Below are 20743 nucleotides of genomic sequence, written 5' to 3'. Positions count from 1 at the left end.
AGACGCTGCAGAGCGGAGCAGGGACCCTTCCTGGGTTGGGGGCGGGGAGCTCTGAGCTGGTGGTTCTCCGTCCTGGCTGTGAAGGATGCACCCACGTGGGGACGCCCCCCGCCAAGACCCGTCCCCGCGATGACTGTGGGTGGGGGGCCGGGCATCCATCCTCAGTTAGAGCACAGTCAGGAATGTAGTGTTCCCTTACTTCCCAGCTGTGTGTGCCACGGAGGCAATAACCCTCTCTGAGCCTCAACTTTCACATCTGCAAAGTGGGAGTGATGGCGGCAGCTACCTTCTTAATTGGGGGGATGTGGGAGGCCATGCACAGCATGCGGTGAGGGAAAGACACCACAGTGGTACTTAGTGTTACGCCTAAAAACAGGTTCTACAGATAATCTGGGGGTGCATCCAAGACTGGCAATCACTGCTTTATAGATTTCTTTTTAAGAACAAACAGGATTTTCCATGCAGGCGCAGGCAGCCACATATGCACCCAGCACCGGAGACCCAGGCCTGGCCTTGACCGTCTTTCTCTGTGCAGGGACAGGGACACCTGAAAACACGCCCAGAGCCACCTATGCTGCGGCAGGGGCTTCAGAGAGCCCCCTCTCCCAGCTGGCCGCACACGCTGTCCTCTGCAACCCTCAGCCTCCCGCTCTGCTCCTCACTCACAGTGAGCCGCAAGATCCCGATGGGAGACTGCACGGTGGCCTCCCGTGACCCCTTTCTCAACCCAATCAGCCCACAGGTTGACACAGTGGCCGGGGCAGCTGGAAAATTCTCCCCTGAAAGGGGACGGACTGAGAGTCCTGGGGCGCGATGTGAACACGGGTCGATCCACAGCTCCGTGTGCCTTCTTTCCAAGGGCTCAGCCCTTCCGTCTTCCTACAGCCTCGGGGCCCTGCCCCAGGGCCACCCATCTGAACCCTTTCCGAGTGACTCTGAACCATCCGTGACCCCCTGAGGACTAAAGACAGCTCCGGGTGATCCATCCTAAAGGAATGGGATTCCCGGGGTTCCTATTTCCTGAGTCTTGCTTGTTTGGTTTGGCCTTGGCTATCTGAGCTACCTGGCTCTCTTCCAGGAAGCACCCTTGCTCCAGGGGCTGGAGTCGGCTTCTGTGGCTCGCGGAAGAGCCTGTCTCTGCACCCTAAGACATACCGCTGTTTAAGGAAGGTAGGAGCGACGGGTCCACTCCAGCAGCTGGTTGATGCCCTCACCTCGCAGAGGGGGTCAGGGCAGCCGCCCCCGCTGCAACTCTGCAGACAGACATCTCTCCTCTGGGGACCCACAGACACCTGCAGTTACTCCGTCAGGCACGCATCGCCGTGCCCCACCTTGGGCTGCCTAGGTCTTGACCATGCCCAGCAAGCAAGGGTGGGGTCGTAATAACCACACTGTTGCCATTCGCTGTCCATCCACTGCATGCCAAGCATTTTGTAGACAAGACCTCCTTCCGGACACATTCATATCATGGTCATCTGACCTACAGGACAGGTCACCGCGCTGATGAGCAGGAGACCTGGGCATTCAGACCACATCCCCAAGGGCCCACCAGAAAGCCTGGCACATAGTGGCGGCTCAATAAATGTCTATAGACAGTCGGAGGGCCTCTCCCCAAGCACGCAGCAAGAGGACCAGCCCATCTGCAGCCTCTTCACGTGAGCACGGCCACGTCTAACCCAGCTACCACCGACCCTCCTCCTCCTCATCCACCACTCTGGCACCTGAGAATTCCCAAGATCCAGGAGGGTGTTAAGAACCAAAGCAAAACTCCTTTCCTAAACTACCCCATTTAAGTGCCCGGAGTGGGGGCGCCTGGGTGGCTGAGTCAGTTCAAAGTCTGACTCCTGATTTCAGCTCAGGTCATAATCCCTGGGTCATGGGATCGAGCCCCACACTGGGCTCTGCACTGAGCATGGAGCCTGCTTAAGATTCTCCCTATTTGCCCCTTGTGCTCTAAATAAAATAATCATAATAATCATAATAAAAGCCCAGAGGGATGGCTGGATGCTTTCTCCTAAGGGTGAAGGGCAAGATGTCCAAAGGACTGGCTGCATCTGTGCCTCAGTTTCCCCATCCCACGTGTCCTGGGTAGATCCCTGACAAGCACACTGCACGGGGCCAGGCCTTTCTCTGAAAGTTATAACCATGTCAAACATAAAAAGATCTAGAAAAATGCAAGCCAACCCTCTGTCCACGCTGGTCCCAGTACCACAGCGGGGGGGCGGGGCAGGGCGGGTGGGGCAGCTGGGGATCGCACAGGCCTCAGCTCTAGCCCACAGCCCTCAGTTCCTCGAGGACGGATGCTGCTCACAACAGGTCTGGGCCACGAGGAACCTTACTCTGAGACAGCTGCTCATGGAGCCAAGAAAAGGGGAAGAGCAGGTGACTTGGCTCAGATCTTGGCCCCTCCCAGCATCCCCAGGCTCACCTCCATCACTGAGGTTAGCACCACCATGTGCTTGATTATTTGGTCTTTGTCTCCACCATCAGACTCTGTTTTTGCTCTTGAAAACAGAGAGCAAGTCTCATCCACTGCTCTATTCCCATCACCTGGCACATCAGATGGCCACGCAGAGTTACACAGGATGTGCACTGCACAATCCAAGAGCCACCATTCCACACAGTGGCTCAAGTACCAGGTATCCCCATGTGCTCTGTCACCAGACATCGCAAGTGCTCTGTATACATCTGATATGCAGGTGGACAGATTAGTAAACCAATGGCCAAGTGAAGCAGAGCTGACCTTCCAGTGCCAGAATGGGCACCCCACTGGCTCCCATGGTGCCATCCCATATCCCACACCCACAAAGCTGGTTTCTATTTTTAAAAAATTTTTAATGTTTTTTTTTATTTTTGAGAGACAGAGAGTCAGAGCATGAGTGGGGGAGGGGCAGAGAGAGAGGGAGATACAGAATCCGAAGCAGGCTCCAGACTCTGAGCTGTCAGTACAGAACCCGACATGGGGCTCGAACTGATGAACCGTGAGATCATGACCTGTGCGGAAGTCAGACACTCAACAGACTAAGCCACCCATGCCCCGCAAAGCTGGTTTCCAAACCAACTCTAGAGAAATGGGTAAAATCAGTGCATATTTTCATCTAATCTGGGATCTTTATACATCTGTGTTAATGTCCAAAGCTTACGTAGGATGTGACTTAAATAATCAAGGTACAATGCATCCATTTTGCTCACTTAACACGTTATACTGAGCATCTACTCTGTGCCATGCTCTGTTCCCAGTCCTGGGGACACAGAAGTGACCAGAAAGCCCTCATGGAGCTTAAATTCCAAGGGGGTGGGGGGAGAGAGAGAGAGAGAGAAAGAGAGAGAGAAAATACACAAAGTAATACATGCAGATTTAGCTGTCAGGCAGTGGTTAGTGCTATGAAGAAAAATACAGCAGAGAAAGGGGAAAATGAAGGGGGGAGGGTGCTGTAAAATAATAAGGATTTTTTTTAAGCAAAAGCACCAAGCTTCTAGTCCAATAAATGTGTCTCCAGGGCCTCCAGATGCCTGGGAAAGGGCTGCTGTGCTGACAAGCCCAGCTTCGGCCCTGCCCCTGAACTCCTAAGTGCTGCTGCCTGGGCTCAGTGTCCAGCCAGCCACTGGCCCTCAAAACCAGCACCTCAGAGCTCCGTTGTTTATTCTGAAGAAAGTTCTGGAACTCTGCTTGGGCACCGGCCAGCAGGCAAACCTCCCTCAAGGGAAGAATCCAAGTCACTGCTTTATAGTCAACGCTTCGTTTTTGACCAAAAACGGAATTGACCAGCTGCATCGCCCAGCCGGATCCACCCTCCTGGGCCCAGAAAGTTCTTCGTACTCAGGACGAAGAAATACTGCTACTGAGGACAGCCTGAAGGAATGTGCCGTCTGGACGCCAGACTCTCCAGCAGCTGTTTGGTGTTTATGGGAGACTTTTGCAATATGGGGAGGTGCTCCTGACCCGCCATTAAGAAAAGAAAGAAAGAAAGAAAGGAGAGCTGATGGCTGAGCGCACAATAGGGCACAACTCCACTCGGGAGGAGGGTCGGGGCAAGACACACACAGAAGACCCTCCGGCCGGTGGGTGAGGGGATGGGCATTCCTTTCCCTGGTTCTCCATGTTTCTCTGCAGCTTCCAACTCTCTAAAATGAGCACATATTGATTCTCTATAGTAAAACAAAAAACAAAAAACAAAACTGTCAGCAAAAATCTGAAAAATGGAAAAAATCAGACATGAGGTTGTGAAGGATGCATTCTGAAAAGTGGGCACATTGCTGGGATAAAGGTTTCTGCCAAGACGACAGGGAAGAAGGAGGCAGCATGGAGTCGGAGCACAGCAGGGTCCTCAGCCTCAGGACAGCTGGCAAACGATGCTCCATTTTCAGGGGGGTGGGGGGTGCTGTGCATTGTAGGACACTTAGCAGCGTTTCTGGTCTCTACTCTCTATGTTAGCACTGTCCTCCTCCATCCCAGCTGTCACAACCAAAACTGTCTCCAGACATCGCCAAGTGTCCCGCGAGCCATAGATGCTCCTCCACTAAAAACCAACATTCTAGATTTTAGGTTCCTAACAAAGAAACCAGAGTGCACAGAAATGTTCTTCACCTTCCAGGTACAAAGGTTAATGAGTCAATTTGTAAGTCTCTTTGCCAAAGAAAGGAAAGGGGAGAGGAGGGGAGGGGAGGGGAGGGGAAGGGAGGGGAAGGGAGGGGAAGGAAGGGAAGGAAAGGAGAGAGGAGAGGAGAGGAGAGGAGAGGAGAAGAAGAAAAAGAAGGAAGAAAATTTGTAGGTTTCCTGCAAATCCGTGTGATAAACATCCCCCCAAGACTGGTCAGTATCCCCTTTTCCTAAGCCTAGTTCCTGTCACCTCTACTCTCCCCTACCCACCTCCCCGCCCCGGGAAAGAATCCCCCAAACCAACTGCTCTCCGCCTTCAGCCTGGGTGTTCTAAAAAAGACCTGATTATCCAACAAGGAAAAAAAGAGTTTCCCTTTAGGGGAAGCCAGAAATGTGGCTCAAACAAATCCAAGGTCGTGGGTTCCTGGAGGCTGGCTCCAGCCGCACAAGACGGGACCCTGATGCCAAGCTGTGTCTCCGGGGGCCCCTTCAAGAGAGATAGAAAGCGGAGACACTGCCCGGTCCGGGTTCAGACCCCCGGGGCTGAGGGCTTCTGCGGGGAGGCTGCTCGGCTGAATTAGGAAAATGATCCCCACAGCTGTGAAGGGCGGCAGGTGGCATTTTCACTGCCAAATGACGTGCTGATGTGGCCAAAGGAGAAAAGAAAAAAAAAAAATTAAGCTAGCAGTATTCTGTGTTTTGCATCAAATGCTCTGAATCCATTGGCAGTGGTGGAGGAAGGGAAGTGAAAACCCATCTGTGGTCAGCAGCGTTTAAGGACGCTCCTTGTGCACCTGGACAGAAAGGAGGGAGACCTCGTTCTGGGGAATCGATTCAGTTAAAGGCATACGTGTCACCTGAGAAAGCATCCAGGGTTATGTTCACCTAAAGCGAGAGGGGCTTGAGACACACAGGGGTCGAGAGGTTGCCTCACCCAGCACGTGCAACCCTGCAGCAGGAGGGAAGCAGGCTAGACTTACGGCAGAACTTTCTGACCACAAGAGCACAGACATGTAGAAACTCATGCCCAGCAGGAACGACGAGCTGTGGGAATTTCTTGCCTCACACTGGCAAAAGGAAATACTTTTAACGCCAAGAGGGTTCATAGCAGCACAATTCTAACAGCTGAAGCATGGAAACAACTTGAACCGTCATGGACGGATGAGCGAATAAACACAATGCGGTGTGTCTTACCCAGCCATGGAAAGACATCAAGCAGACGTGGGCTGCCACACGGGTGAGCCACGGAAACGTCACACGAGGTGACACAAGCCAACTCACAAAGCACCCCAGCCTAGAATTCCATTTACACGAAATGGCCAGAACGGTGACTGCTAACAGCGACAAGGTCTTCTGGACGGGTGGCCGGAACGTTCTCAAGTTGGTTTTGGCGATGGCTGCCCCACTCTGAGCACTGTGAAATCACTAGACGGTACGCTTTAAATGGATCATACGTTGTGCGACTTGCATCTCATGAAACCGTGGCAAACCCCTGGGCCCCCGCGGCACCCTCTGAATGCAGAGGCCCGGGTGAGCCCCGCCCCCCGGCAGACACACAGAGCACTGGTGCCGGGAGAGGCTGGACGCGAGGTCCCACGCCGCCAGCCGACTCCGTGCGTCCTTGGGCAGGTTGCCCCCCCTCTGACATGCACTGGACTCGCGCTGCATCGAGACCAAAGCCCCAGCTCCTCACCCTGGAGGCGCATCTCCCACCACCGCCCCCTCGCCCACCCTGATCTGGCCACACCGGCCTCCTTTCTGTTCCCTCAACAACTGACCTCGCGCCGGGCCCGAGGCCTGTGCACTTGCTGTTCCCTGCGTCACAACGCTGTTGCCCATGTTTTCTCCTTGCTGGCAACTTTCCTGGCCACCGTCCCCTCCTCAGAAAGGGCGTCTCTGGCCGCCCTGCTCATCACTCCCCAGCTCATCGTCCTGCGTGTGAGTTTCTTTGTCACAGCACTTACCGCTCTGTGTGACCTTTGCTTCTTGATCTGTGCTTTGCCCTTTCCTCCCAACAGACCCTGAGCTCCACGGGGGTGGGGGTCTGTCCAGACGGCATTCACTTCTGCCCTTCCAGAACCTGGAGCGGAACTGTTCTAGGAATTCATGTACTGAACTTCCAGCCCCAGGACCCCTGACTGTGACTGTATTTGGAGACAGGTTAGTGCAAGTGTAAGGAGTTTCGATGAGGTCATTAGGGCAGACCCTGAGCCCATATAACTGGGGTCATTATAAAAGGGGAAACTAGACAGAAACACGCAAGGGACGCTGTGTGAAGACGGAGGCAGATATTGGGGTGATGCATCTACAGACCCACGGGTGGGCGTGGAACAGCCTCTCCCTCGGAGCCTCAGAAAGTCAGTCCTGCTAACACTTCGGTCTCTGGCTTCCCGTCTCCCAAACTGTGAGAGATTCCATTTCTGCTGCTTAAGCCACTCAGCCTGTGGCGCTTTGTCAAGGCAGCCCTAGGGACTTAATACAAGCACTCAACACGTAGTAGATGCTTAATAAAAGTCTGAATGACTACATCGATGAAGAGTAAACAGCTCTTTCCTAGGGACCAGCCCCATTCACAGCTACAGAAACCCGGCGGTCCCTGACAGAGAAGGGACAGGTTTCCCCAGACCTCAGTTTCCCCACCAGTGAACTGGGAATAACAATTCTGCTCCCTCGTGAGTCATCGGAAGGGGTCAGTGAGGGGCTCCGGCACAGAACAGGGGTCCCAGGAAACACTCAGCAAGCCGGGCGTCCCAGCTCCTAGAATAAAAGCGCCCGTGCAAATGCCCAACGAGGCAGTCCTGCAGCCCCGCCCCGGTGGACAGTCCGTCCGAGGCCTCCCTGGGGGAGAAGGTACGTAAGGAGCGTGCCCCGGAGGCTCGGGGAGCCTGTAATTAGCTCCTGGAGATAGGAGACCGGGGCCAGAAGAGCGATCTCTCTTTTCTTCATTCTTCTTAGCGACAGCTGAAAGCCAAGTAGCAAAGGTGTCAGATGACCTCTCCCCTCTCTGTCGAGTCAGAACTCCAAGGAGAGGGGAGGCAAGGGGCCTGAGATGCCAGTCCGACGGATGAGACACAGGGTGGCCCAAAGGTTGCAAACCCATCCCCTGAATTTGAAGCCGACTGAGAGGAGAGAACGGATTCTTAGAAGTCTCCCCACAGAAGCCTTCAAGTAAGGACACGGTGAGGTCCCAGCTTTCGGAACCCAGGCCTGAGAGGGCACACCGGTGCGGCAGCTGGGAAGGGCAGCGCCGCACGACCTGGCAGGTGCCAAAGGCATGGGGTTAAATGACGGGCACTCTTCCCAGCGCGGGTAATGACGGCGGCTGTCATGGGCCAAATGCCCTGTGCCAGGCACCCCGCCCCGGGCTCCCTGGAATTCAGCTGTGAAGTCTCCACCAAGTGCCAGAAGCTTGTTCTGTTATTATCAGCGGGGAAACTGAGGCTCAGACGGGCTTGGGGGACCCCAGTAAGAGGGGAAGCGGGATGCAAACCCGGGTCTTGCCGACTGCCACGACCTGCATCTATTCCGGATCACGCGTCACCGCTTCCCACAGCCTCTTGAGGGCCCTGTCACGTGCCCACGAGAACACTGAAGGTCGGCCCAAAGCCACGTCGCAGCAGAGAATCAGGACTTGGGCTGGGACTCCCTCTCAGCTCAGCCCGGAAACGGGGGGCTCCTGAAGGGGCTGGCCCAGGGCCGACCGGCTGCACGGAGGGGCGAGGGGCGGCCTGCGGGAGGCAGCGGGGGCCGTACCGTCATCCGGATCCTGCTCCGCGCTGGCGTACGTGCGCAGGAACTCGGCGAAAGCCCCGTCCCGGGCCAGCAGCTCCTGGTAGGAGCCCATCTCCGAGATCTTGCCTCCGGTCATGACGATGATGACATCCACCTGCGGCAGGTAGCTGATGCCGTGCGTGACCAGGAGCCGTGTCTGCGGGCAGAGCGGGGACGGCGAGTCAGCGCCCCGGGCACGGGCGCGATTCCCTACGCCTCGCTGGCCAAGCGCACATCTGAGTGCCGGGGACGCCCCAGTCTGTGGGTGCCTCCCCCCAACACGCACCTGCCAGGAGCTGGGGGCCCACAGGGAGGGACGCAGACCCCAGCCCCACTTCTGGGTGGGGGAGAAAGGACCAGTACAAGTACAACACGGCGTGTGCTGGGGGGGACGAGGCCGAGGGTGGGAAGCTGCCGCTTTAACAAGGGTGACAGACGGGGAAGCCTATTTGTGAAGAGAAATCTCAAGGATGAGCGGGAGGCAGGACAGGGCAGCACGGCACCATGCATGTGTGCGTGAATAAAAAAGTGACACAGATACAAAACAATCTGTGTGCAAGGGCTTCGTCTTTTTTTTTTTTAAGTAATCCGCCATCTCCAAAAAAACACTGCAAAATTTGTACGTCTGTCTATATTTTATCCAGTTGAGTCCAAGTTTGGAAGCACGTTCATCAAATGACACGAGTTGGCAAACTTTTTCTTAAAGGGCCAAATGGTAAATACTTTAGGCTTTATGCCTCCCTCGGTTACTATAGCAACCAGCGGTTGCGTTGCCGCAGCGTCATGGAGACCGTACATAAGATGGAAAAAGATAGTCTGTGTCCCAATAAATGTATGTCTATATGATATGTGTATATAAATACACAGATGCTAATATTTAAACTCAATGCAATTTTCATGTCACAAAATACTTTCTTCTCCAGATTTTTCCAACCACTTAAGAATGTAAAGACCATTCTAGGCTCCAGGGTGGTGCAGAGCCAGGCAGCAAGCAGCCTGCTGGCCCCTGCTCTCAAGACAGGCCCTCAAGTNTTTGTTGTATTTTTCTGAATCTCCTCTATTTTCCCCCTGGACATGTGTTACTTCTTCAGAAGAAAAAAAACACAGAAAAGCAGTACTTCCTCCCAAAAATCCTATAATTCCCCTAAAAACGATGATGACGATGATGATAATACTACTACTAAAGGGAAGACGCTGCATTTCCTGCCTTGTTCAGATGCTATAGCNTGTGTTCTTTTTTTTTTTTTTTTTTTTTGCTTTATTTACACACTCTTACACTCTGAGTTTTAGATTTTTGACAACAAAACTTTTCAGCCAAGAATCACGCTGATGCAGAATTTGTGTGGTGCGCACGGATGCTCACCACAGCTTAAGTGGCACGGATGCCCACCATGTATACGCATGACATAACGTAGTAAAAAACTTTTGAAGACTTGAAATAAAAAATCTGCATGAGGTGGGGTTGTGGAAAATTGCTTTTTTTTTCTTTCTTTGTTGTATTTTTCTGAATCTCCTCTATTTTCCCCCTGGACATGTGTTACTTCTTCAGAAGAAAAAAAACACAGAAAAGCAGTACTTCCTCCCAAAAATCCTATAATTCCCCTAAAAACGATGATGACGATGATGATAATACTACTACTAAAGGGAAGACGCTGCATTTCCTGCCTTGTTCAGATGCTATAGGCACTTTTCCTGCTCCAAACCTCTGTCCCTCAGCCTGCAGCCACCTGAGCAGGGAAGGGAGAGTTGCCTCATCAGTCAGAGGGGGCAGGATTTCCCTCTGCGAAGCCACGCATTATTAAATCGGGAAGAGTAGTCTCCTTTGGCCAAGTGGAGGCACGGACTTCAAGTCAGTGACAAGGACGTCCCCCTAGAAGGACGAGAGCAAGAAAGCTGTCCCAGGAAGTCATCCAAGGGAAGCACTAGAAATGTGTTCTCAAGTCCAATTAAAAAGGGGGGGAGGGGACGCCTGGGTGGCTCGGTTGAGCATCCAACTTTGGCTCAGGTCATGATCTCACAGTTTCTGAGCTTGGGCCCCGCATCAGACTCCGTGCTGATGGCTGGGAGCCTGGATCCTGCTTCCAATTCTGTGTCTCCCTCTCCCTCTGCCCCTCCCCGACTCATCTTCTGTCTCTCTCTCAAAAATAAACATTAAAATAATAATAATAATAATAATAATAATAATAAAATAATCCTGGAGAGTGGGACGTGATGAATTCCCAGAGGGGGCACATTCTGACTGAGTCGATGCGCGAGGAGGCCAGACAGCCCTGCCCCTTCGGCAGCTACCTTGTTCTTCAGCATCCCCTTGGGGCCAATCACATTTTCAAATATGTGTTTTCCCACGTGGGCGTCCACAGCTGACAGGGGATCGTCGAAGAGGTAGATGTCAGAGTCACAGTACACGGCCCGGGCCAGGCTCACACGCTGCTTCTGGCCCCCGGACAGGTTCACGCCCTGGGGAGAGACAGAGCACAAGGGCACGTTTCCTAGGGAGCCGTGCAACCTGCGGGGGCAGGGGGGAGCCTGCTCAGGAGGCAGCAGGCCCGGCTGGTGGCCCCGGAGCAGCACTGCCTCCTACCGTCTGGGCAGGAAGCAGAGGCAGGAGACTGCATCTGCACGGACGGGGCTCAAGGCCGACCGTGGAGTCCAGCCTCAACCCTAAAATAGGCATAAGGGAAACCGGAGCCGCTGTGAGCCCGAGCGGACACCTGGCACAGAGCAGGCATTCAGCAAGGGGTGGCTCGCAGCCCCAAAACACAGGGGCGACAACGAAGGCTCCTGACCTTGGAGTCTAACAAGGCTCCAGCTGACACAGCAATGATCTTACTGCTACCGCCACGGCTGCTTTAGTTAACAGCGGACGCTTTGGCGAGCTGGCTGTGACCTCTCGCTCACTGTGAAACCACAGAGGGCCAAGGTGGGCTGGACTCTGGGGGTGCCGCCATCCACCCCCACTCACCAGCAGGAAGGGCACCGATTCCTCATTCGCATCAGGGCACAACGCGGAGCGCACAGCAGCGGTCACAGCTGTCCCTCGGCCTGCAGACCACCCACTGTCACTTCCACATGTGGCTGGGGAGCCCGAGGGGACGCCCGCCGGGTTAACAGGGCCCAGTCTCTCGTGAGAGGTGCCCGCCCTCCCTAGGCACCCAGCGGGGGTCCTGGCAGCCAGGTTCTTTCAGACGGCCACTCTGGCCACACTCTTCGGCCCGGGGCAGATGCCAGACGCAGCCATATACTCTCACTCTAGACTTGGGTGCCGGCAGCCAGACAGGGAGAATGAGGAGTCTCCACGTGGCAGGAAGAGACACGTGCGTTAAAACAACTAACTCAGGGCCACCTGGGTGTCTCAGGTCGGTTGAGCGTCCAACTTTGGCTCGGGTGGTTTGTGAGTTCGAGCCCCACGTCGGGCCTTGTGCTGACAGCTCAGAGCCTGGAGTCTGCTTCAGGTTCTGTGTCTCCCTCTGTCCTTCCCACATTCGCATTCTCTCTCAAAAAATAAACATCAGTGGGAAGGCCCTTGGGCAAGTCACTTAGCCCCCCATGCCTCCCCTTCCTCAACCACAAAGCAAATGACAGTCAATCCCACTGCCTGGGCTTGCTGTGAGGACAAAATACAAGTAAAATGTCTATCACGTAGCTGGTGCACAGTAAATGCCCAACAACATTGGCTACCATATTATTTTTATGATTATCATTGCTCTGGAAGGGATCGTGGACATTTGAATCACTGGCACCCCTCTTCCCTGTAGAGCACCGTCACGTGACTCTGCAGTCACATGACTGCAAAGGTCAAGGGCACTTCCTGCTCTCTTATCTTTCAGTTCAACCAAGTGAAAAGGACAATATGCGTTAAGGGACATCTTGGGTTTTAGTTGGTCTCTTGGGCAGTCTGCTGTCACCATGAGAAGGGCGCCCTCGGTAGAGCTACCACCCCTTCAGCGAAGCCGCAGCAAGGAGCCATGCGGGGCAGACTCTGGGCGTGGGGCTGAGCTGCCCGGCTGAGCCCAGCGTGGGCCCGCCAACCGTGGTCAGAAGGGAGAGTAAGCGTTCAGCCCCAGCCCCTGTGACTTAGCGGCTGACCCCTCCCGGGGCCGCGCCGACTGACCTTCTCTCCAATCTCCGTCCGGTCCCCACTGGGCAGGATTGCGAGGTCTGGGAGGAGGGCACAGGCTTCGATCACAGCCTTATAATACCGCTCCTGCAGCGGGCGTCCGAAAAGGATGTTTTCTTGGAGAGAATCATTCTGAATCCAGGCCTGCTGGGGGACGTAGGCCACTGAGCCCTAGGCGGCAAAAACAGAGGGCAGAGAGACAGACAGACTTGGTTAACGAGGTGGAGCGGGCCCTCTACTCCCCGGGGGGACTCTACTTCCCGAGATGCTTTTATCACACCCGTTGTTTTGGCAAGGGGGAAACTGAGTCACGACAGACTCAGAGGCCAGACGTGCGGTCAGACCCCACCCTAACAGCAGGAATCCAGGGCGGAAACCTGCCTTGTCGCAACTACAGCCCTGTACTTCGTAAGTATTCATGGAAAGCCTCCAGCAGTGAATAACTCCTGCCCCTCGAGAGGGGCGAGAGTCGTGGGGCGTGCCTCTGAGGTGGGGGGGGTGCCTCTGACGTGTGGCGTGCCTATGAAGGGGGGAGGGGGTGAGCCACTGACATGAGGGGGTGCCTCTAATGTGGGGCATGCCTCTGATGTGGGGGGGCAAGCCACTGACGTGGGGGGGGCTGTGCCTCTGACACGGGAGGGAGCGAGCTGCTGACGTGGAGGGGTGCCTCTGATGGGGGTGTGAGCCACTGATATGCGGGGGGTGCCTCTGACGGGGGGGTGAGCCGCTGATGTGCGGGGAGTGCCCCTGACGGGGAGGGATGAGCCGCTGACATGGGGGGTGCCTCTGAGCCACTGACATTGGGGGGTGCCTCTGACGGTGGGCACCTGGGGGCTCAGTAGGTAAAGCATCCAACTTTGGCTTCGGTCATGGTCTCACAGTTCATGATTTCAAGCCCTGACTGGGTGAGCTCTATCCCCAATTCAGGCTCCACAGGGACAGTGCTGAGCCTGCACGGGATTCTCTCTCTCGCTCTCTCTCTCTCTCTCTCTCTCACAAACTTTAAAAAAAAAAAAAAAGAAGTCCCTGACCTGATTAAAAAAAAAAAATTATTTGATCACAGTCGGGTAAATGTTGAGAGAGAGAGAGAAAAAAAAGAGTCCTTTAAAAAGTTAAGGGGCGCCTGGGTGGCTGAGTTGGTTAAGTGACTGACTCCTGGTTTCAGCTCAGGTCATGATCTCAGTTTCACTGGTTCAAGCCCTGCACTGGGCTCTGCACTGACAGCATGGAGCCTGCTTGGGATTCTCTCTTCCTCTCCTCTCCCTGCCCCTCCCCCACTCGTGCTGTTTTCCCTCTCAAAATAAATAAAGAAACTTTAAAATAAATAAACAAAAATAAATACATAAATAAAAAGTCTTTAAAAGGAAGCCTGGATGGCTCCATCGGTTAAGCATCTGACTCTTGATTTCAGCTCAGGTCGTGATCTCACAATTGTGACACTGAACTCTGCATTGGGCTCTGTGCTGAGCGTGAAGCCTTCCTGGGATTCATTCTCTCTCTCCCTCTCTCTGTCTCTCTCTCAAAATAAAGTTTTTAAAAAAGTCCTTTAAGAAGGGAGACCTAGCGGGGCGCCTGGGTGGCTTAGTCGGTTAGGCGTCCGACTTTCGCTCAGGTCATGATCTCGCGGTTCGTGGGTTCGAGCCCCGCATCGGGCTCTGTGCTGACAGCCAGCTCAGAGCCTGGAGCCTGTTTCCGAGTCTGTGTCTCCCTCTCTCTCTGACCCTCCCCTGCTCGCGCTGTCTCTCTCTCTCTCTCTCCTAAAAAAAATGAATAAAAAAAACAAAAAAAACAAAAAAAAAAAAAAGAAGGGAGACCTAGCTTGGGTCGTCAGGGAAGGATTCCTTGGGGAAATATCCTTGATGAAATGTAAGCAAGGACTTCTATGTCAACTCATGTTTCAAAAGTTCGGTGTTCACTTCCATGTGATAGAGCGCCAAGAATGTCATGAGCGTAAGGGCTGGGGTGAGGGCACTTGTGTCATGTATTTTAGTAATTTTAAAAAGTCCTAAAAAAGGACCAACAGGTAACAGTAAGTTGGTGTGACAAAGAGGAGATGGAAGAGCATGCCAGTCAGAGGGAACAGCATGTGCAAAGGCCCCGAGATGAGAAGAACCCGGCACATCCAAGGAACAGGAAGGCCAGTATGACTGGAACATGGTGTGAAGGGGAAGACAGGCAGGAATGAGCTGGAGCGCAGCAGGGACCTGCTCACACCAGGCTAGGGGTTCTGGGGAGGAGTGTGTGCTTCACAGGAAGGGCAAGGAGAGCAAAGATTCTTTTGTTTTTTTGCAATGCTTTCTTTTTTTTTTTTAATTTTTTTAATGTTTTTTTTTTTTTTTCTAGGAGAGAGAGAGAGACAGCGTGAGCAGGGGAGGGTCAGAGAGAGGGAGTCACAGACTGAAACAGGCTCCAGGCTCTGAGCTGGCAGTCAGCACAGAGCCTGACACGGGGCTCGAACCCATGAACCGCGAGATCATGACCTAAGCGAAAGTCAGACGCTTAACCGACTAAGCCACCCAGGCACCCCAAGATTCTTTTGTTTTTATTAAATGTTTGTTTTTGAGAGAGAGAGAGAGTAGGTGTACATGCATGCGAGTAGCAGAGAGAGAGGGAGAGAGAATCCCAAGCAGGCTCTGTGCTGTCAGTGCAAACCCCCAATGAGGGGCCTGAACTCACGAACCATGAGATCATGACGTGAGCCCAAGCCAAGGGTTGGACACTTAACCGACTGAGCCACCCAGGCGCCCCTATGAGCGAAGATTCTCACATAAGGGAATTCTAGAGGGACAAGGCTGGGAGAGAGATGCAGGTATTTCAAATCCCAATCTTCATTCTCAGATAAATAACTAAACTTAACTATTATTCTAACTTACAAGAGACCAAAATGTCACAAAGCCTCACCAGAGAACTGCAGATAATTCAGACACGGTATATGCACAAATAAAAATACCTGGAGGAAATTAATACTTTCAGCACATTTCTAGCATGCTCCTTTGCAGGGCAAAATAACCAGTCAGAGAAGTCTATCAACTCATCAAACTAAATACTCAGTGCATCCTCAACTTCCAGATCCATCATTTCTGTATTTAAAGCTTTTTTTTTTGTTTTTTAACTTTAAAATAGTGGTTCTTAACCAGGGGCAATTTTGCTTTCCGAGGGACATCTGACAATGTCTAGACCCTCCTGGTTGTCACCAGCATCTAGTGGACAGAGGTCAGGAATGCTGCTCGACACCACACCGCATCGGACACCCCACTGCAGCAGAAAACCAGCCAGCTCGCACCGTCAGGAGCGCTGCCATGATGGGAAGCCATCAACGAACCAGGACACAATGTGGATGGTTTGGAGCTCACTTCCAGCAACGCAGGCTACCCTGCCCTTTAAGCTTACTCTACAATGTGTACTTTAAAAGCAGCGATGAGACATTTCTGAAAACAACAGCTAAATGCCTTTAGTTTAGACCCAACTAGTGTAACGTACACCTTTCTATGAATGCATACCAGGCTAAAGGGTCTCATATAAACAAACAAAATCACAACAAAAAACCCCAAAAACAAAAAAACGGACTTTGCTCTGAAATAAAAACAACTGCATACACCAGCATTCCTAAGACGGGATTCCGAGAGACAGTAATTCTGAGGATGCAAACAGTTGTACGAGCAAGCACGCCTGGAGCACACTCAGTTAACCAGACTTAAATAAGTTTTCTTCTCCTTGCGGGACTTCTCAGAACCTTTACTTGATTCATGTTTATTTTAATTCTCCAGGACAGAGGGGATCTGCGTTTGCATGGTCTCCCAAGCCCGTCTAAGCCCGGAAGTCTCTATTCTTCAACCGCAAGATGAGCCTGCAGCAGACCACACTCCCAGAAATGCCGATGTCAAGGAAACTTGGAGGGAAGCCTTCTACTCCAGGGAAAGTCCTTCATGGGGACTCCGCTAAATGCCAAACAGGGCTGTTGACATCCAGCGAGACTCATTTGTTCACTAAAGCAGCCTCTTAAACTCTCTCTTGGGGAATATTTCAACTTAGTTCGAAGTCCTGTGTATTTAAAAACCAAAAAACTCTAGTTCTTCTAGTCCTCTATTAAGAATTCAAGGGACCACTCGGAATTTAAACAGTTCCCTTAAAAAGAATTCTCTGAGAGAATATCCCAAAGACACAAATCAAAAATTTTAAGTTTTGTTACATTTATACAGAGATACACAGAGAGATCCACATACAGACAGAACAAGCCAGAAAGACTCACGCATCAAGAGAGGCCACGAGATGCATTCTAAGGGCCAGAGATGGGGAGAGGGTTAGAGACAGTGAGTGGACCAGGGAGCACTGGTGTGTTTACGGAGTATTTATTGAGCATCTACTACTTGCTGTGGGCACTATTCTCGGTGCTGGGATCCAGCAGGGGTAAGCGACACAACTCTTGCCTTCTGGGGCACAGAGAAGAGCAGGGAGAACGAGAGAGGAGGAGGGAGACCTCGCTGCTCTCACTTCCTGCACAGGGGCCGCCGTGAAACAAAACAGGGCACCGCACTTGACCTTCCTCTCAGGCCGGCACCGCCCCCTCCCCCTCCCCCAGTCCTCGTCCTACCTTGATAGCCACGTGCCCTTCCACCTTGTCCATCTCGGCCAGGAGTGCTGAGAGCAGAGATGACTTTCCACAGCCCACTTGGCCCACCACGGCCACCAAGGAACCTTCCGGAACGGAGAAGGTAATGCTGAAATGACATAACGTGCTCTGCCTCAGCCACACCCTTGCCTGAAGAGGCGGTGACCCACCAGAGCTGGACGTACCCAGAGTGGAGAGAGGCGGACGGCGGGGCTGGTAGGAGCCTTCTGGAAATGACCCGCCGTCCCTACTGCTAAGCTTATTAGCTCAGGGGACGAGCGAGGGCCAGGCATGTAGGTGTCTTAGAGAAGCAGACGCAGCGGGGATCACCTGGCAGTCAGGTCCCGCTCAGGGAGCCACCCGGGGACAGACAGATGCCTCGATGCGGCTCCGAAGGAGGTAAGCAGCACCGGACGCAGAAACCCAGGAACAGCTTAGGAGGATGCCGAGGCTGTGGACTAACAGGTGCGGTCAGGGCCTGAGAAATGGGCACAGGANCGGGGTCTGAAGGGGGCCCCGTGGTGGCCGCACCGGAGTCTGAGAAACACATCCCTACCGAAGCCATCCTTTGAGGAACGGTGGTGCCAAGCACTACAGTAAGCTCCGGGCTCTGCTGGCAAGACCACCTGACCGAGGCCACGGGCCAGTCGCCGCCAAGCCGGGGCAGACTGCACGCACCAGGGAAGGGCCGGCACCCCGAGCCCGCGGCCTCTCCGGGCTGACTCACGCTGGCTGTGCTTGCCAGTGGATGCGTTACTACGGCAACACAGGAGTAGAAATGCTGCTGGATTTTGCCGTCACGGACTGTTTCACGCTCACGAACCTGCTATTCGGTCATACCGGTTATGCTTTGCTCCTGTGCTGAGGGGGGATGGGTGAGGGGAACCCCAGGGGAGAATGGATTATTTTTATAGGATAAGGAGAGAAAAGGCTTGGATTGGGAAAGGTATGGGGAGCTCAAGAGCGGAGGTGGGGCGGGGCGCGTGGAACAAGAAGACGAGGGAGGCAGACGAGAGAGCAAAGCAACGACTGAGGCAGGCAGACTTCAGTCAGACATAAGGAAGAGCTTCCCAAGCACGCAGCCCCACCATGAATTTTCCAGATGCAAAAAGAAGTTTACAAAGAGTCTGTCCCTCCTGCTTCCTCAGGTAACACACAGCAATAATTCGGCTACCCAGAGAGGGGGTGATTGTGAAGGGGGATGGGGGATAAATCTGGCCCCTAAAAAGGTCCATTCTGGGCCTTTTGGGGACTCCTTTGGGGAAGCCTGACAGAGCCACTGAGCAAGGCCTCCCCAGTTCAGAAAGAACTAGGAGGCACTTGACCAGTTAGTTGCCTGGGGAACCGGGTCAATTCCTGGATACCGCGGGCTTTGGTGCCAGATGGGGAGGTGGCCGGGAAGGGTGACTTGGGCAGCAGGGGGGTCTTGGAGAGGACAATTCCATCCCAGCAAAGCCCTGTGACAAGAACTCCATTCAGGGGCCCCACCTGGAGCCTCACGCCTTCGATGCAGCCTGGTAGACGAGGGATCTCTCTCCTAGCACGGGGACTGGCGTGGGGAGCGGCACATGGCCCGACCCGGGCCAGTAAGGGCCAGCTGGGTCTCCCACCCAGGTAAGAGGTACACCGGGAGCTGATGGGGCCATTTGCCGCCATGACTGGGGAGGCAGCGTGAGAAGGAAGCAGCGCACAGGGAAACCGAACAAAGACAAGACGGAGAGAATCCTGACGGCACGGAGACCCCGGATCACGCTGTACCTGAGAGTGGCTCTCGGTTATGCGATCCAAAAACTGTTTCCTAAACCCATCTGTGCAAGGTTTCTGTCATTTACAATACAAGGGAGCCCTCTGTGCCCGCACCCTCTCATCTGCTCCTTCCCGCAGCCCTAACAGGTATGGCTAGACCAATTTCCCAGAAAGGCCTCAGAGTCACAGAGCTAGAGGGTGGCTGGGATCCACGTGTGACCAGAGCCCCCTGCCTCTCTCCACGTCCTGGCTTACCCATTCAGTGTTGGAGGGTCATTCCTGGCCCACGTGAACGTGGCATTCTTCACAGTGATGCTATTTGTGCCCCCACCTGAAAAGCACCAGAGACAACATGTCAGGCACAGACGAAGCCCTGGGACTAAGCATGAGCAGGAGGCTCTAGCTTTTTTTTCTCTTATCTTTTTAAAAGTTCAATGGCAGGTGCTAGACACTTGCACTAGGCATTATCTGGTTACATCATTCTGGTTTCTAAAGAGCCTCAATCAGACCTACGAAGCAGAAGGAAACCACAACAGGGCTGTGCCTTGAAGCTTGCGCCATCCAGATGCCCATCTCGCACAGGGTGGGGGGACCCCCCGGGGGTTTACTTAAAGCTCCGGGGCCTCCCTTGGGGAGGATCGGGCAGCTCTGTGGGGGGTGGGGTGGGGTGCTGGGCAGAAGCCAAGGTCAACGAGAGCAAGCACTTGTCTCCGTCAGACGGGGCTTGCCCTTGACCCTCACCACCCTCTATGCCCTTCCTTTATGTTCAAAGTGGCACCCTTGGCCCACAGCTCCTGGATTACAGGGTGACATCCTAATGCACCTCCCTGGACCCCTTCTCCCTCCGCCCCTGCTCACATGGCAGGTCCCTCTTCCTGGAACAGCAGCCACAGGAACTGTGCAAAAGCAGGCTGTGGAACGGGAGGTGGGTATCACGGGGTGGACGGGATAAGAGAGCCGGAGTTTTGTGGATAACAGCTCCTCGGGCTTCTAAGCTCCCGGCACCTCTTCCTTCACTTTCCCTCTCCTTCTCTCCTTTTATACTTTATGCCCCTTACTTACAAAAAAAAACAATTTTGACACTTCACTATGAGCCTCCTTAAAACCACCTAGAGATAAGACGGGTGTGTGTTTTTAAGCTGTCAAATAAAGAAATAAATTCCCCCACACAACAGAGAAACAAAAGCCCATTGCAAGAGGAAGTTACTGGTTAACCTAACCTAACGAGCTCAGTCCCCAGCCCTCCCTGTCCCCGTGCGACCCAGGCCAAGGAGGAAATGGGAAGGTGCTATTTAAGGAATTTAAAGAAAAGCCACTTGAGCGAGGCCAGCTAGAAAACCACGATGCTGCCGGGAGCTGCCAAGGTGGCCCTGTCTGGCACCCAGAGAGTGTGGATAAACATCTCAATAAGTCAACAGCCTAGGAGACTGTCATGAGGGAGGGAAGGGGGTGCTGAGGGCCAGGCCATACCAGGAGGCCTCGGGGTTTTCCAGAGGCCTGGTTTCGCAACAAGACACCTGTAGGGAATCATGAGCAACTTTACTGACCTGAAACTAATGTCAGCCCTGCATTAGGCAGAGAAATGTGACCCAGGAGTAGATGGCACTGTACCATCGACGGGGGGGCTTAGTCCCTAAGCCCTCAGGATCAAGAGTTGGGGGGAGGAACTAGGTCCTCAGGACGGAAGGGTGTNCTGGTCCTGAGGGCAGGAGGGTGTGGGGGGTGACTGGTCCTCAGGACGGAACAAACTGATAACCATTAGGCTGGGGATGTCGGGAAGATTCCAGCATCCAGGGAGCAGTGGTTCTCAACCAGTGCAACTTTGCCCCCAGAGGACATCATGTCTAGAGACATCTGCGGCTGTCAACACTGGCGGGGGTGGTGGGGGCGGTGAGGCACT

At 53.6% G+C, this 20743-nt stretch overlaps 1 protein-coding gene across 1 annotated transcript in view; it reads right to left on the bottom strand.

Annotated features, from left to right (window-relative positions):
* The window catches only part of ABCC1 (ATP binding cassette subfamily C member 1 (ABCC1 blood group)), a 98376-nt gene that overhangs the window by 24329 nt on the left and 53304 nt on the right, over positions 1-20743 (bottom strand). The window contains exons 15-19 of the mRNA XM_077773194.1: positions 19099-19174; positions 17080-17206; positions 12483-12659; positions 10661-10828; positions 8354-8528 (exon numbers count right to left, since the gene is read on the bottom strand). Of these exons, the coding sequence (XP_077629320.1) occupies positions 8354-8528; positions 10661-10828; positions 12483-12659; positions 17080-17206; positions 19099-19174 (723 nt within the window). The remainder of the gene's footprint in view (positions 1-8353; positions 8529-10660; positions 10829-12482; positions 12660-17079; positions 17207-19098; positions 19175-20743) is intronic.

The sequence above is a fragment of the Crocuta crocuta genome, unplaced genomic scaffold, assembly GCF_008692635.1.
Source record: "Crocuta crocuta isolate KB4526 unplaced genomic scaffold, BGI_CrCroc_1.0 scaffold16, whole genome shotgun sequence".
Taxonomy (NCBI): Eukaryota; Metazoa; Chordata; class Mammalia; order Carnivora; family Hyaenidae; genus Crocuta; species Crocuta crocuta.
The sequence above is the reverse complement of the archived record's forward strand: the minus strand, read 5'-3'. Positions and strand labels throughout refer to the sequence as shown.